Source organism: Sus scrofa, chromosome 3 (genome assembly GCF_000003025.6).
Source record: "Sus scrofa isolate TJ Tabasco breed Duroc chromosome 3, Sscrofa11.1, whole genome shotgun sequence".
NCBI lineage: Eukaryota > Metazoa > Chordata > Mammalia > Artiodactyla > Suidae > Sus > Sus scrofa.
Window position 1 is genome coordinate 90880766 of NC_010445.4, and position 13269 is coordinate 90894034.

The 13269-nt window shown below is 38.1% G+C and overlaps 1 protein-coding gene across 50 annotated transcripts in view; it reads left to right on the forward strand.

Moving 5' to 3' along the window:
• NRXN1 (neurexin 1) overlaps positions 1-13269 on the forward strand; it is a 1114780-nt gene that overhangs the window by 1081340 nt on the left and 20171 nt on the right. For 29 of the 50 annotated variants that reach the window (XM_021088237.1, XM_021088235.1, XM_021088238.1 and 26 more), the window contains one exon: positions 4196-4283. In XM_021088237.1, the coding sequence (XP_020943896.1) occupies positions 4196-4283 (88 nt within the window). The remainder of the gene's footprint in view (positions 1-4195; positions 4284-13269) is intronic. The other 21 variants (XM_021088268.1, XM_021088267.1, XM_021088279.1 and 18 more) reach the window with 1 other exon arrangement.

A 13269-nucleotide genomic window follows, 5' to 3' on the forward strand; every position in this document is an offset into this window, starting at 1 on the left:
TTTATGTTATATTTGGATGTATACCTGGACATACTATTGCTGTTCAGAGACAGTTTCAGTTGAAATTTTAGAGTAAAGCAAGAATTTCTTTGTGGGCATCAAATTCATAATTGACATCCTTTTGCACAGTTGGAATGTGTTTATCTATTCTCTCATTCTATCTTCTTACCATACAAATATGCAATTATGCTATCATCAAAAAAGTGAGGGCAAGTGAATATGCAGCAAATTCCACCATTAAAAGTGGTGATAGAGAAAAAGCATAAGTGGGAAAAAAAGGAAGAATAATACATCTCTACCTTTTAAGCCACCAAATGGTCTCTGCCTAATAACCCTGGACATTAAATAAGTTGGTGTGACTTTATATTGTGCCTTAAGAACATCCTTTATCCCTCATTCTGGTGACATTTTCCTGTGCTATAACAGGTTGGTGTTTATCTATGAAACATGTGAATTAAGTTCAGTGCCCTTTCTTAAATTCTGTGCAAGTGATTTTTTCCCCAAAGGTAAGGAAACCTAAATATTTGTAGTAGACATTTTGACAAGAACAGATGCTTGCCATGAAAATGTGCAGACCACACTGAATTAGGGAAGATCAGCATGGCACTTTGACCTATAAGTGGTTAAATGCACAGGTAGGGACACTTATCTAAATGGATGGTTATGTAAAGCTAATGCTTTTGCTTGATCACTCTTCTGTCTCTTTCAGCAGGTTTTCTCTTTTCTGAAAAAGGTTATAAACATCAGGGAAAAGTATGCTGAAGAATAGAATTGATTAATGTGACATATTTGAGTTTCTTTCTACCATTATTTCAACAGCATGTCATAGGGAGGCAGTTCCAAATACAGTGAATTAAATTTAAATTACACAGCTTTGGCTAGAAAATTGTTTAGTTAATTCACCCTCGAAATGAAATTTGATTTTTCTCCCTACACTTGAGTCACTTCCTGATTTTTCATACAGTGATGATTTCTACCAAGGCATCTACTGATTTGAGATCTTTTATTTACAAGACTATTACTGGATATTAATTTCTGAGAGAGAAATATGATAAACAAGAAGGTATGTTAATTATATCATGAAAAAGTACATTATAATTAAAATATAGTTGTACAATAGGGTCATATTTGTATGGTGATTTTTTTTCTACCATAAAGGGCTATAGGAGGTACTATTTATTGTATGATGTCTTTTGTTATTTTCGGCACCATGTTTTGTGAAAGATAACACTGAGAACATTCTAACATTTTCAATTTGCTGTGGACTTGTTCCAGAAGGCTGTTGAATGTAAAAAATAGGTCAGATTTTAAAATTAATTTTAACATGTGTGGCCTAAATAATTTAGTCTGCATGAAACAATACACAGTTATACATTTCTAGTCCATACATTTCTTTTAGGAAGCAGCCTTTATTATTCATATTTGATGTTTAACTTGTAATTCAGAATTTGAACCTAGGCAGCAAAAGATGGAAAATTAGTTCAGTAAGTACCTGTAGAGCCACTGCATTTTTTTTTTTTTTTTTTTTGGTCTTTTTGCTATTTCTTTGGGCCGCTCCCGCGGCATATGGAGGTTCCCAGGCTAGGGGTCCAATCGGAGCTTAGCCACCGGCCTACGCCAGAGCCACAGCAATGTGGGGTCCGAGCCGCGTCTGCAACCTACACCACAGCTCACGGGCAACGCCGGATCGTTAACCCACTGAGCAAGGGCAGGGATTGAACCCGCGACCTCATGGTTCCTAGTCGGATTCGTTAACAACTGCGCCATGGCGGGAACTCCACCACTGCATTTTTATATAAATACTAAGATGAAATCTAAAGTTGAGAGTAATTCATCTGTACAATTTCCAGTTTAATGTCTAAAATTATATTATTTATATAGTGCAAAAAAGATTAAATCGGTGCTATAGTCGTGAAACGAGAATATGGTGGATAATATCACAACTTTCATAAATGTTTAGAAAGGGGTCCAATTCTAGGTACTTTTCAAGTACTAACTTAAACCTTTTGCAACAATAGTGACGGTTCTCCATTTTTCCCAGAGGAGAAACACAGTTTTTAAGCTTTTAAAGCTGAGTTTCTCAACATCTGCACTATTCTCATTTTGGGTCAGATCTTTCTTCGTTGTGAGAGGGCTGTCATCTACATTTTAGGAATTTTAGCAAATCCCTGGTCTCTACTCATTAGATGCCAATAGTAGCTCACGCACTCCCACCCTCAGCCCAACTGAGACAACTGAAATGTCTCCAGACATTGCCAGATGTCTTCCCATGTGGAGGAAGGGAGAAGGGGGCAACATTACTGCCAGGATGGGAAGCACTGGATTAAATAATTTATTCACGTCCTCCTCCTCTCCCTACCAAGAACAAAACAACCACCCTGTCCTGATTTCATCAATATAGTTAAAATTCCTCCAGGAAAATGAGAAATTTTCTTGTAACCTTGAAATTAATTTTAGAGAGTACCCACTATGGTTTTTCCAAAACACTAGTTTTCCACTTGAAATTGGCTTTTCGAAGGCAGATTATCAGCTCTAGGACAAATTGGAACAATTGACCTGACAGACTTCATAATTCAATAACTTGTTATCAAGTCAGTTTGGATGTTATCCTGCCAGATATACTCACTCTAAAAGGAAGATAGGTTCTTGCTTTTGAATGCTCGCTTTAATGAAAGATACTTCTGTGACTATCACACCAATTGCTGGTGACAATCACTGACATTAACAGTTACAGGTCCAGGAAAACTGGTATTTGAACTTCTTTTAAAATGAGTGAATTCAGTCTTCCAACTATGTCAGAGGAATTAAAAGCAGAACATGAGACCATCTCAAAATTCTATTAAATGCCTGCATTTATTTAAATTGATATTGTGAAGCATTAGCATCTGAACAAATTCTTTGTCTTAAGTAATTAAAAACCTTGTACTTGAAAGATTTTTGAGCCTAATTTTTGGCACGAATGTACATCATCTCTTGCCTACATTTTTCCAAATGACATAATTCTCTTGACATTTATGTATTATACTTTACCCCCGACTATATTAGAAACTCCCTTCCTAGAGTATATTATATCTGTTTTTGCTTTATCTTTAATGTAGGGCCTTATTATTGTAATTCTGCTTTTAAATAAGAACTTCATCAGTATTGCAGTTCTGAGTATTGTCTAAACAATTATAATCTCCTTAATCCTTAGCTGATGTAATGAGGTATTTTCCCTTTTTATACCTTGAATTCTCTCTGTGTTACCTTAGCACTAGCCAAATCTGATGCAAATCTTCACAGTTTCCATGCAATATCTACACTGAGTTTACTGCTGCTTATAAGTGGCAGTAAAGAAAAACCTTTGGTGCTTGTAAATGTGTTGATTATGTGACTAATGGCTAGGATTTACACACTCTGCTTTTTATTACAGTGATGGTTATCTTTTCTGTAAGTGCAGTGAAGCAACTCGAATGTCACAGAGAAAACTGTCACCTCTATCCTATTTGCTATAAAATACCCCTCCCCCTAACATACTCTTCATTTATTCTGAAACCTTAATGATGTAAAGGACAATGGGGAAACAATACCTGCTCCTTGAATATTACCTTAATGAGAATTGAGTGGAATGCTCAACACAATTTTTTTTTAAAAAATCCCTTAAGTCGACTATATTCACTTCCTTTTTTGCATCACTGAGAGATATTCTCTGCTTAATCTGTGTTTCTTAATAAAGACAAGCTATAGCTCAAAGACACATCAAATTCTACCTGATCATGACTATAAAAGGTTATAGCTGTTCTGCTTTTAGGAAGCCAAGCACAAGTACTGCATAAAGCCTACTGATGCATACCTTGTAGGCCTCCAGGGCTGTAATAAATTTCAAGTCATCTGTTTCTACCAGGCTGTTTTAAACCTCTGGTCTGCTACTGTGTGTAGTTTCTCTGTGCAGTTGGATGGACGGGCATCTCCAAGTTGGCTACCACCGTTTCCACACCCTCCTGGAAAATAAGATAGAATCAACTGTTCACAGATATGCTAAGTCTTCCGTGAGGGACCTAAAATAAGTTTCAATGTCCTTGGGAAGGGTAACATTGAATTAGGTTTCTCAACCTGTTAGATCAACACCAATGGTGTTTCACTAGTCCATGAGACAAAGATGAAGAGATCTGTTAGGTCCCTTAATATTAATCTATTGAATGTGATTCCTTTACAGACCACAGATGACATCCTTGTGGCCTCAGCAGAATGCCCCAGCGATGATGAGGACATTGACCCCTGTGAGCCGAGCTCAGGTGGGTTAGGTTAGTCGACTTTTTTTCTTACTTTCTTTGCTTTACTGTAAATCTTTGTTGCATGCTCTGGTCCCTAGAAGATCCTTGCATTTATGTCTAGAAGTCCACCTTATTAAACAATGCCTCATTGTGAGAGTTCTTGCTTTTTATGTGTCTTTCCCCCACATATCAAAAAAAAATTTTTTTTAAACAAAACCCACCAAGATTACATATTTCAGAAAAGCCAGTGGGGAACAGCACACAAAGCTGGTGCTTTACTGTGCACATTCCATTAGTTCACAATATGATTTTTGATGTAACCGTAGAAGGGGCTCTCCCTTGAGTCACCTGTAGTAAAATCATAAAGCCTAAAAATTGCATTGCATTGTGGAAAATTATTTGACCTTTCTACTTACAAAAAGTCTCCACCACTCACTCTGCCAGCAAATTATCTTAGGTGATACATTTCTGAATTTCAGAAGTGAGAGTATTATGGCAGTAGTAAAACAAACAGCAGGTATAGTCCTTGATTCATTTAATAGAGAAATTTTTGAATCTTCCCATCTCCCTAAAATTCAAGTTGAAGCATTTTAACTCTAGTTGATGCATAGTTTCTCCTCCTTCTTTGTAATATGGTGTGACTAACACATAAATGCTATTTCCCTGTAGCCTTCTACCATTACGTGGTGGCTGTGGTCCCTGAAAATGAATGAATCATAGCCTGGGTTTCATTCCAGATATTGATAGCAGCAAGTATTAGGGTCATTGCTATTAGTTTCCTTTGTAAGCAGTGTTTCTTAAAATAGAGTAATTTTCTTGTTTAGGTTAACAAAATCATTGAAGTATAGACTCACCAGCAATGAATAACTCATGACTTCTGTAGCTGTCATCAGTAAACCCAGGAGAACTTCATGTCACAATAAATAACTAGTTTGGGGTGTTCTCTTGTGGCACAGTGGGTTAAGGATCAAGCATTGTCACTGTAGTGGCTGGGATCACTGCTGTGGCACGGGTTTGATCCCTGACCTGAGAACTTCCATATGCCACGGACATGGCCAAAATAGCAGCACAACAATGACAACAAATACAGTAACTAATTTGAAATTCTTATGGAGAAAATAATTTTAATCTACCGGTTCTGATGTTTGAATAAAAAAATGGTTCAGGATGCCTATCTTGCATCTTTTTCTGGATATTACTACCCCCACCGGTTGCAGCTGCTTACTCTCAGCACATAGCATGGGGACTGAGTGCCAGTGACGAGCAGAAGCTCAGCTCTCAGGTCTCAGCAAGAAAAGGTTTGGGAGGTCCATCTTGGTTGTATTCTCATCTTCTTTTCTCTCACCTTCACCCCATGTATCAAAAGTCTAAGCCTCTTGAACCATCTTTCATACACAATTATTAGAACTCTAGTGACCATTCATTCCATTCCTCCAGTGTCTTTATCTCTTCAACATTCCCTTTGGGTTATCTGGATGGATGTGGTCCCTGCATGATACCATCCTGAGCCCCTTTGCCAAGCTCCTGCTATTGTTTTCATTGGTGTTCTCATTCTCTTTTAGTCCAAAAGGAAAAAAAATTTATTGCTTTTTTTTTTTTGGTCCATTCCATTAGTCCATCTTTTTGCCTTCTCCCTCCCTCAAGTTTCTCCTTTCCCCCATTTCTCCTATTCTCATGTGCCCTGCCATGACTTTGTTTTTTGCATCTGATCTTCTCTGAGTTCTTCCCCCATGAGTTATTCATAAAACAAAGTCTGGTGTTTGGTTATACAACGATGTATGTGTGTGTATATTTATATTTGATTTTGTTTTCTTGTTAGCATGAGATCAGTTGATTCTTAGCAATATTTTCCATTGTATTGACAAAAAGCTAAAAACAGTATAAGTTCTTACCAATTACAGAACTTGCTGGTTTCCCTCTGGGCTGAATCTTTCTTTTGCTGTCTGTGTGGAGGGTATCATCCTCTTTATACCTAGTAGATACAGGGTAAGAATTCTAATTGCACTGAAAATTGTAATTCTTTTTCTTCTTGAGCACAAGCTAAATGATCCAGTTGTTCTAGCCACTACTTATAGATCTTACTAACCATTCCTTATAAGACTAATTTACTATCTCTCCCTTTCTCTGGGGACAGCCCTAACAATAGGATAGTAGGAGGTGGGGAAAGAGAAGAGGAAGAGAGAGATTACTCTTTTTTTTTTTTCTTTTACCCTGTTGTCTTCCTCATCTCCTTTGTATTCACCTGGCTTTGCTAAATATTCCAACATCATGGGAAGTGAGGAGAAACTTAACAGCCGTACCCCAGAAATCCTTCCTGCCTCTCTTTTCTTTACTACACTTTGCACTTATCTGAAAGAATCTTGTTTACTCCCCAGTTTGTGACTTGTTCATTAACATATAGCTTGCATCCTGCCGCTACACAAAAATACAATCTCCGTGCAGCAGGAACCCTGTCTCTCTTCCTTCACACAAGATTTGTTCTGTTGATTTTAATTTCATTCCACTGCTGTACAGTATGCAAAATACAGCCGACTGACTCCATCTGATGACAAATAATATTACTCTTGAACCAAGCCTAGTTGAACTTCTCATCCTCCCCTCAGTGTTTCTTTCCTTACTCCCTAATTTTCAAATCATCAATTCCTCTTGGGGCTTAAATTTCAGATACTGTTGCTTCAGTGGGATCTTCCACTTTAGCTTTTCTTACCTCTTCTTGAAAGTGTCTTGATAGTGTAGTCCACGAGGAGTTTCTATATTACATTGCGTGAGATCTTTTATCTACACTGGGTTTTTCCATCTAATTCCCTATGATTTTTTTTTATGCCCATTTTTTCATGACGTCTCAGTGTGGTGTTCTTTTGGCAGAACTGGCTCTGTTTGTATGACAGCTTCCTTCAAAATTCTTAGTCCATATGATTTTTTTCTCTATTTTTTACAACTTTTTTTTTTGGAATGGAGGGGTCATTTTTGTTATCCTTTTCAACTCTGAATATTGTTTTCTTAGAAGATAGCCCTCTTCTAGGTCTTTGTTTCTTAATGTACTAGATACTAGTTTTCTTAAATATCTTTTTCTTGCTTGCTCTGCGCCTTGAACACAGTGTAAAATAACATGGTCAAAAATTGCAGTTACTGATGTTGTTAGAATTTGAATCCTGTTAGACGTATTGATTAAAAATTATTTTGGCTATCAGCAGGTCATATTTGGGGATACTGACTTTTTAGAAAAGTCACATACTGGGTTAAATATTTAGAACTGAATGTACCTGCTGTGTACTTTTGCTACTCCTTAAGTGAAAGCACATATTTTTGTAAAGAGGTATATAATTACTTTTATAGGTGGGTTGCCCAAATCTTCTGTATATTTCACGCTAGTCTTTCCGTCTCTTTGAATATTCATATACGAAATTCCTCTAATCACCCTGACCCAAAACTCTTCAAAAAATATCTTCTTCTCTGAAAATGTGCTATTCTTATCATAGGTGCCTTGCTAAATAATAGGGCTATTAATGAAACAAACAGGAAAATATGCCATTTTCTCGAACACAAGTAAATTATACATTTTATCAAGTGTTATAAATTTGAATGACCATGTAGTTTCACCTGGAATCTCTCTCTCTCTTTTTTTTTTTTTTTGTCTTTTTGCCTTTTCCTAGGGCCGCTCCCGTGGCATATGGAAGTTCCCAGGCTAGGGGTCGAATCAGAGCTGTAGCCGCCGGCCTACACCACAGCCACAGCAGCGCGGGATCCGAGCCGCGTCTGCAAACTACACCACAGCTCACGGCAACGCCGGATCCTTAATCCACTGAGCAAGGCCAGGGACCGAACTCACAACCTCATGGTTCCTAGTTGGATTCGTTAACCACTGCGCCATGACAGGAACTCCTCACCCGGAATCTCTTAATGAAGAGGGGCATTGTGTATTTGGTGGATTGTCAGTTTTACCATTGGCCAAATAGTGTTGAGTCCTCCTGTATGCCCACTGCTCCATTAAGCTCTAGGGGAAAAAAAAAAAAAAAGAAAGAAAGTTTATACTTCAGTTCCATTCTACAAAAGGACATATTTGATTCTACCCTGATGCTGTTTCAGCTGTTCTTTATGATTACCTGGTTCTTCATCTTTGACATTAAACCTGTTAGTCCAGTTGTTGCAAGAATTAAAACTAATATATGTAAGGCAGCTACTGCAATGCCTGTCATAAGGGAGAGCATACATGGGGGCTTTTCTTTTTCCCAGTTCAGTTATATAAAAACGAATATTCAAGCAACTTTTTTTCCTTTTACATAATGCTGTTACTTTTCCTGGGGGAAAATTGGTAGGCAACTGATGAAACCACTCAGGCCTCCTGATGGGAACTGTACATGTTGAAACTAGATCAAGAGCAACCCCCTGGGTGGGAACACATGGAACTCAGTTATACTTGATTCCAGTCACACTGTCCTGCGTGGTTAACATTGGATGACAATTTCACGTTAGTGTAAACAGTATTTTAGAATTTGAGAGGGTGGCTGTACAATTCAGGAGGTCTAATTGAACCCCAACTCTTAGTCGACAGGTAGGAATCTGAAGCAGCCTGGTAACTAGGTCACAAGCCACCATTGCCCTAAAATGCTTGGTTTCAGCTATCTGGACATGTGACAAGTGGACAACTTTTTCTTCACACTTTTTCTCAAAAATACGTGCTCCTTCTGTGCTTTTCCCTCAGCCTAGAGATTTGGTTGTTAGATTAAATGAACTAATGTATGAAAAACATGTTAGAGAACAATGCCTAGTGCTGAATTTTTGCTGTTATTAATATAGTGTATGATATCAATGTACATATTTTCCAAGGCTTTTTTCCACGGGAATATGAGTTTTTGTAAAAGAGATTTCCTGGAAATTTTAGATTCACATTTTAAATTCACTTTAAAAATTAACAGAATGACAATCCTGCAAACCACTCAAGTTCCACAGTGACCCTTCATCATGTCAGTACATCTTAATTTTGAGGACCTATTCTAAATTGATCCTTTTCTCAAAACTCCTGAAGAAATTTGAAAAACTGATTTTTATATTGACATCTGATACCTAAATGAAGATAATGATGCTCTTTGGTGTGGGAGCTTCCTGATGAAAAACTATTTTGTCATTTGTCACAAAGAGAATAGGATCAGCTTCCTGGTTCCTGGGAGTGGAGCTCTATTTAGGAAGGACAATTTCCTATAAGGTTTATAATGCTTAGAATAATATGTCTTTTTTGTTGTTGCTGTATATGCGCAGGCAGCGAGTAGCTAATAGGATGTTGGGCCATTCTCACATCAATTAAACCTTTGTCAACTGAGAAAAAGGAAAGTTCTATTGAATAATGATAATTTAAAAAAGGATAGTTACGGAAGAAGAAAAGGATTGCCATTTTTGTAGCAATCTCTTAAACATTAGTTGAACCAGTGGGGGTAATGAGTACAGCCCCCCACCAAATTACTGTTGATTGCTTGTAAGTGCATCAGGATTAGGTTATATGAGTAATGATAGATCTCAAAAACAACTAATATTTATTGAAGATCTGTTCTGTGCTCATCATTGTTCTTTGTGCTTTAAAAACATGGTTCTATTTCATTATTTTGAAAAACAAGTATTTTCAGAATTAAGGTGATTCAAAGAGATTGCTACCTTTTGTAATGTGAGAGAACTAGGATGCTCTCTAGTTTAGGAAAAGTGGGTTTTTAATTTATTGGAATACAGAAGTTTGTTCCTTTAGATTTTGGGCACCTCACAAATATAAGATTAATTTTTAAAATGTTCATTTACATAATTCTACAGCTGGAGAAAATTTAAATTTGATGGGAAGAGAAACTCAGAGTTTTGGGTCAAGGAGAAAAAAGATAGCGTATATTGCTTTGCCAGACAAAGGAGGCCACAGCAGGCTAATGCCTTAAACCCCGTGCCCTCCACTGAAACAAATTGCAAGGTGTTTTATAGTATAAAGGAGAAAAACAGCTTTTCATGTAGGAATCAGGATTGGGAAAAACACGCATTCTTCTTACTTTGGGGGAATCTCCATCATCAAAGCTGGAGTCAGGACATCTCAGCATAATCATGATGGTCATTTTCTGGGTTATTGCCTAGAATAACAGTACTTGTGAAAAGGGCATATTGATTAGTGATTAGAACAAACTAGGAAAGTTCCTGAAAAACATCACGTTCTAATAATTTTTAACCAACAGGCAGTTGTGTTCAAGGTGCCTAATCTTTAGCTTACAGGTGATTGTGTTTAGGGTGCAATTAACCCAGGGAGTAGGACAAGGAAGGACTCTAAGCCATTCAGTTTTAAACAGTTCATTTCTAAAAGAAGGGTAAAGAATATATAACTTTTCTCTGAGGTGTATAAGATGCCTACATCATTATGTTTATCTCAGGATCCTGCCCATGGCTGTACTATTGTTCCCTGTCTTCCTATTGCCTTCCTTCCCTGACCAGCAACTGTCTGACTCTGTCCCAAGGAACTTAGGGAAGGTCATGGAGACTGAATGAGGCCCATTTCCTAAGAACAAGAAATGGGGGGCACAGAAAGGCTTTTGTGCTGAGGAGCCCCACAGGGCCCTGCTTGGTTATATTACTATTCATTAGGCAAAATTTGCTGCTATTACCATGCAATTTTGTGTGGTTCTCCAGTGTGCTATTTTAAGGAAAGATCAAAGGATTTCCATTGAACTGATCCCATTAACCACATTAGGGATAAAGATATATATATTGAACAAGGTGCATCTTTTTATTAAATAAGTAATCACAATCATTTAAAGGAATATATTACTTATTAGATCACATTTTAGAGACTGATTAGAAGATAATTTTGTGCTACATTTAATTTTGGGGTATTTATTATGTAATTATTCAAAAGCAAGTTTAATTAGCCCATAATAACCAACACATTGGTGTTCAAATGGGATATTCTGAGTCACAGCCGGAAAAACAGCAGCAATGAGTGCTCCATTTTTGGAAACATCTAGAGCATCTCCTGAGCAGAGTCAGATCAGATCAGAGCTACTGACAAGGGCCCAGCTAATCATGTGGGTAAAGGACAGGGCAGCTGGAGTTTGGGCACTGATGAGCTAGGTGGCTCTCTGTGTCTGACATGCTGGTGGAGGAACTGCTTTTTTCCATATACATTTAATTCTTCAGAAAACTGGAATAAAAACGAATGCTGTATGGTTTAAATGGAAGAAAATAGTTAGACATCATTTGCAGTCACTTTTTTCCTATTTTTCTGAGAGCAGTAATGTCAAAACAAAAATTACATTGGACAAAGTGAAACAGGTAAGGGAGGTTTATTCAAGATTGCAATTAGGAGTTCCTGTCATGCCGCAGCAGAAACGAATCCAACCAGGAACCATGAGGTTGTAGGCTCTGTGCCTGGCCTTGCTCAGCGGGTTAAGGATCTGGCGTTGTAGTGAGCTGTGATGTAGGTCGGCACAGATGCGGCTCGGATCCCACGTTGCTGTGATTGTGGTGTAGGCTAGCAACTGTAGCTCTGATTAGACTCCTAGCCTGGGAGCTCCATGTGCTGCCCGTGTGGCCCTTAAAAAAAAAAAAAAAAGGATTGCAATTGAAGGAGCCCAAAATTCAGTCTGAGCTCAACTCACCTTGACCAAAAACAAAAAACTAGAGTTTTTAAGAGCTGGGGTGGAGGGATCATAGACCATACACCTTCTGTGCTGGCTAATTGGCTTCACTTTGGAGTCTATGTATAAAGTTACAGCTCTTCCTGGACTTGGGGAAGTTACTTAGTATCTTTGAGGCACAATTTCTTTGCATGCAAAGCAGGAAAAATGAGTTTGTTACAAGACTGAAAGAAGATGCAGACACAGCACTTAACAGAGCACGCCTGGCATGTACTAAGGCACTAACAAATGATCATGATAAACCCAGTGGTGAGTGGAGGACCAAGCCAGTGGTGAGTGGAGGACCAATTGTCACCAGCAGTGGTTTTGTGCCAGTGGATGCATTGTTGTACCTTGCAGTGAGGCCTTTCATAAGACACACAGATTTGACCTGAGTAAAAATGGGCATAGTGGGGGCTCTACTCACACATGTAAACTAACTGTGATTGGCCACTTACAGTAATTATTTAGCAAATAAGTGAGTTTGCAGACTTAAATTAAGCATTTACTGAAAGCCTGCAAAATGTACTTGGCTGCTACTACACAACTGTCCTACCACAAGTAACAGAAAAATCTGCTTGTAATATGTACACAATCAATTTCTAGGATGTCTACATGTATCCAGACTTAAAACATGAATAGCTTTTCGCATCACGAGTTCTGGAGTTTCCTAGTGGCACAGTAAGTTAAGGACCTGGCATTGTCACTGCTGTGGCTCAGGTTGCAACTTGGCACAGTTTCAATCTCTGGCCTGGAACTTCTACATGCTGTGGGCATAGCAAAAAAAAAAAAAAAAAACCCTATTAGAAATTGTCAGGAGTTCCCATTGTGGTGCAATGAAATGAATCTGACTTGTATCCATGAGGATGCAGGTTCAGTCCCTGGTCTTGATCAGTGGGTCAGAGATCCGGCATTGCTGTGAGCTGTGGTATAGGTTGCAGACTCAGCTTAGATCCCACATTGCTGTGGCTGTGGCGTAACCTGGCAACTGTAGCTACGATTCTACTCCTAGCCTGGGAACCTCCATATGCCATGCCTGCAGCCCTAAAAAAAAATTTAAAAAGTCAAAATACCATAAGAGCCTTTCTAAAGTGTGACGTGTCCTGTTGAGCTTTGAAAGGAGATGGTGAGATGTATTGTATGCTTTAAAATATTCACCAAGTTTGAAGGAAGAAATGCATTATGGGCTTAGAAAAATATAGGGTAAGTCTGCCTCTTATGGAAACATGAAATGCAGGAAGAGTGAAACCATGGTTTCTTGTGATTTGTGTCAAATATCTGCTTTGATAATGAAATTGATTTCCTGTGGAGTTTTCTTGGCATTGTCTTAATTATATTTCCTCAGATGGTATCAGAGGTAAACCAGCATATTCTGAATATGG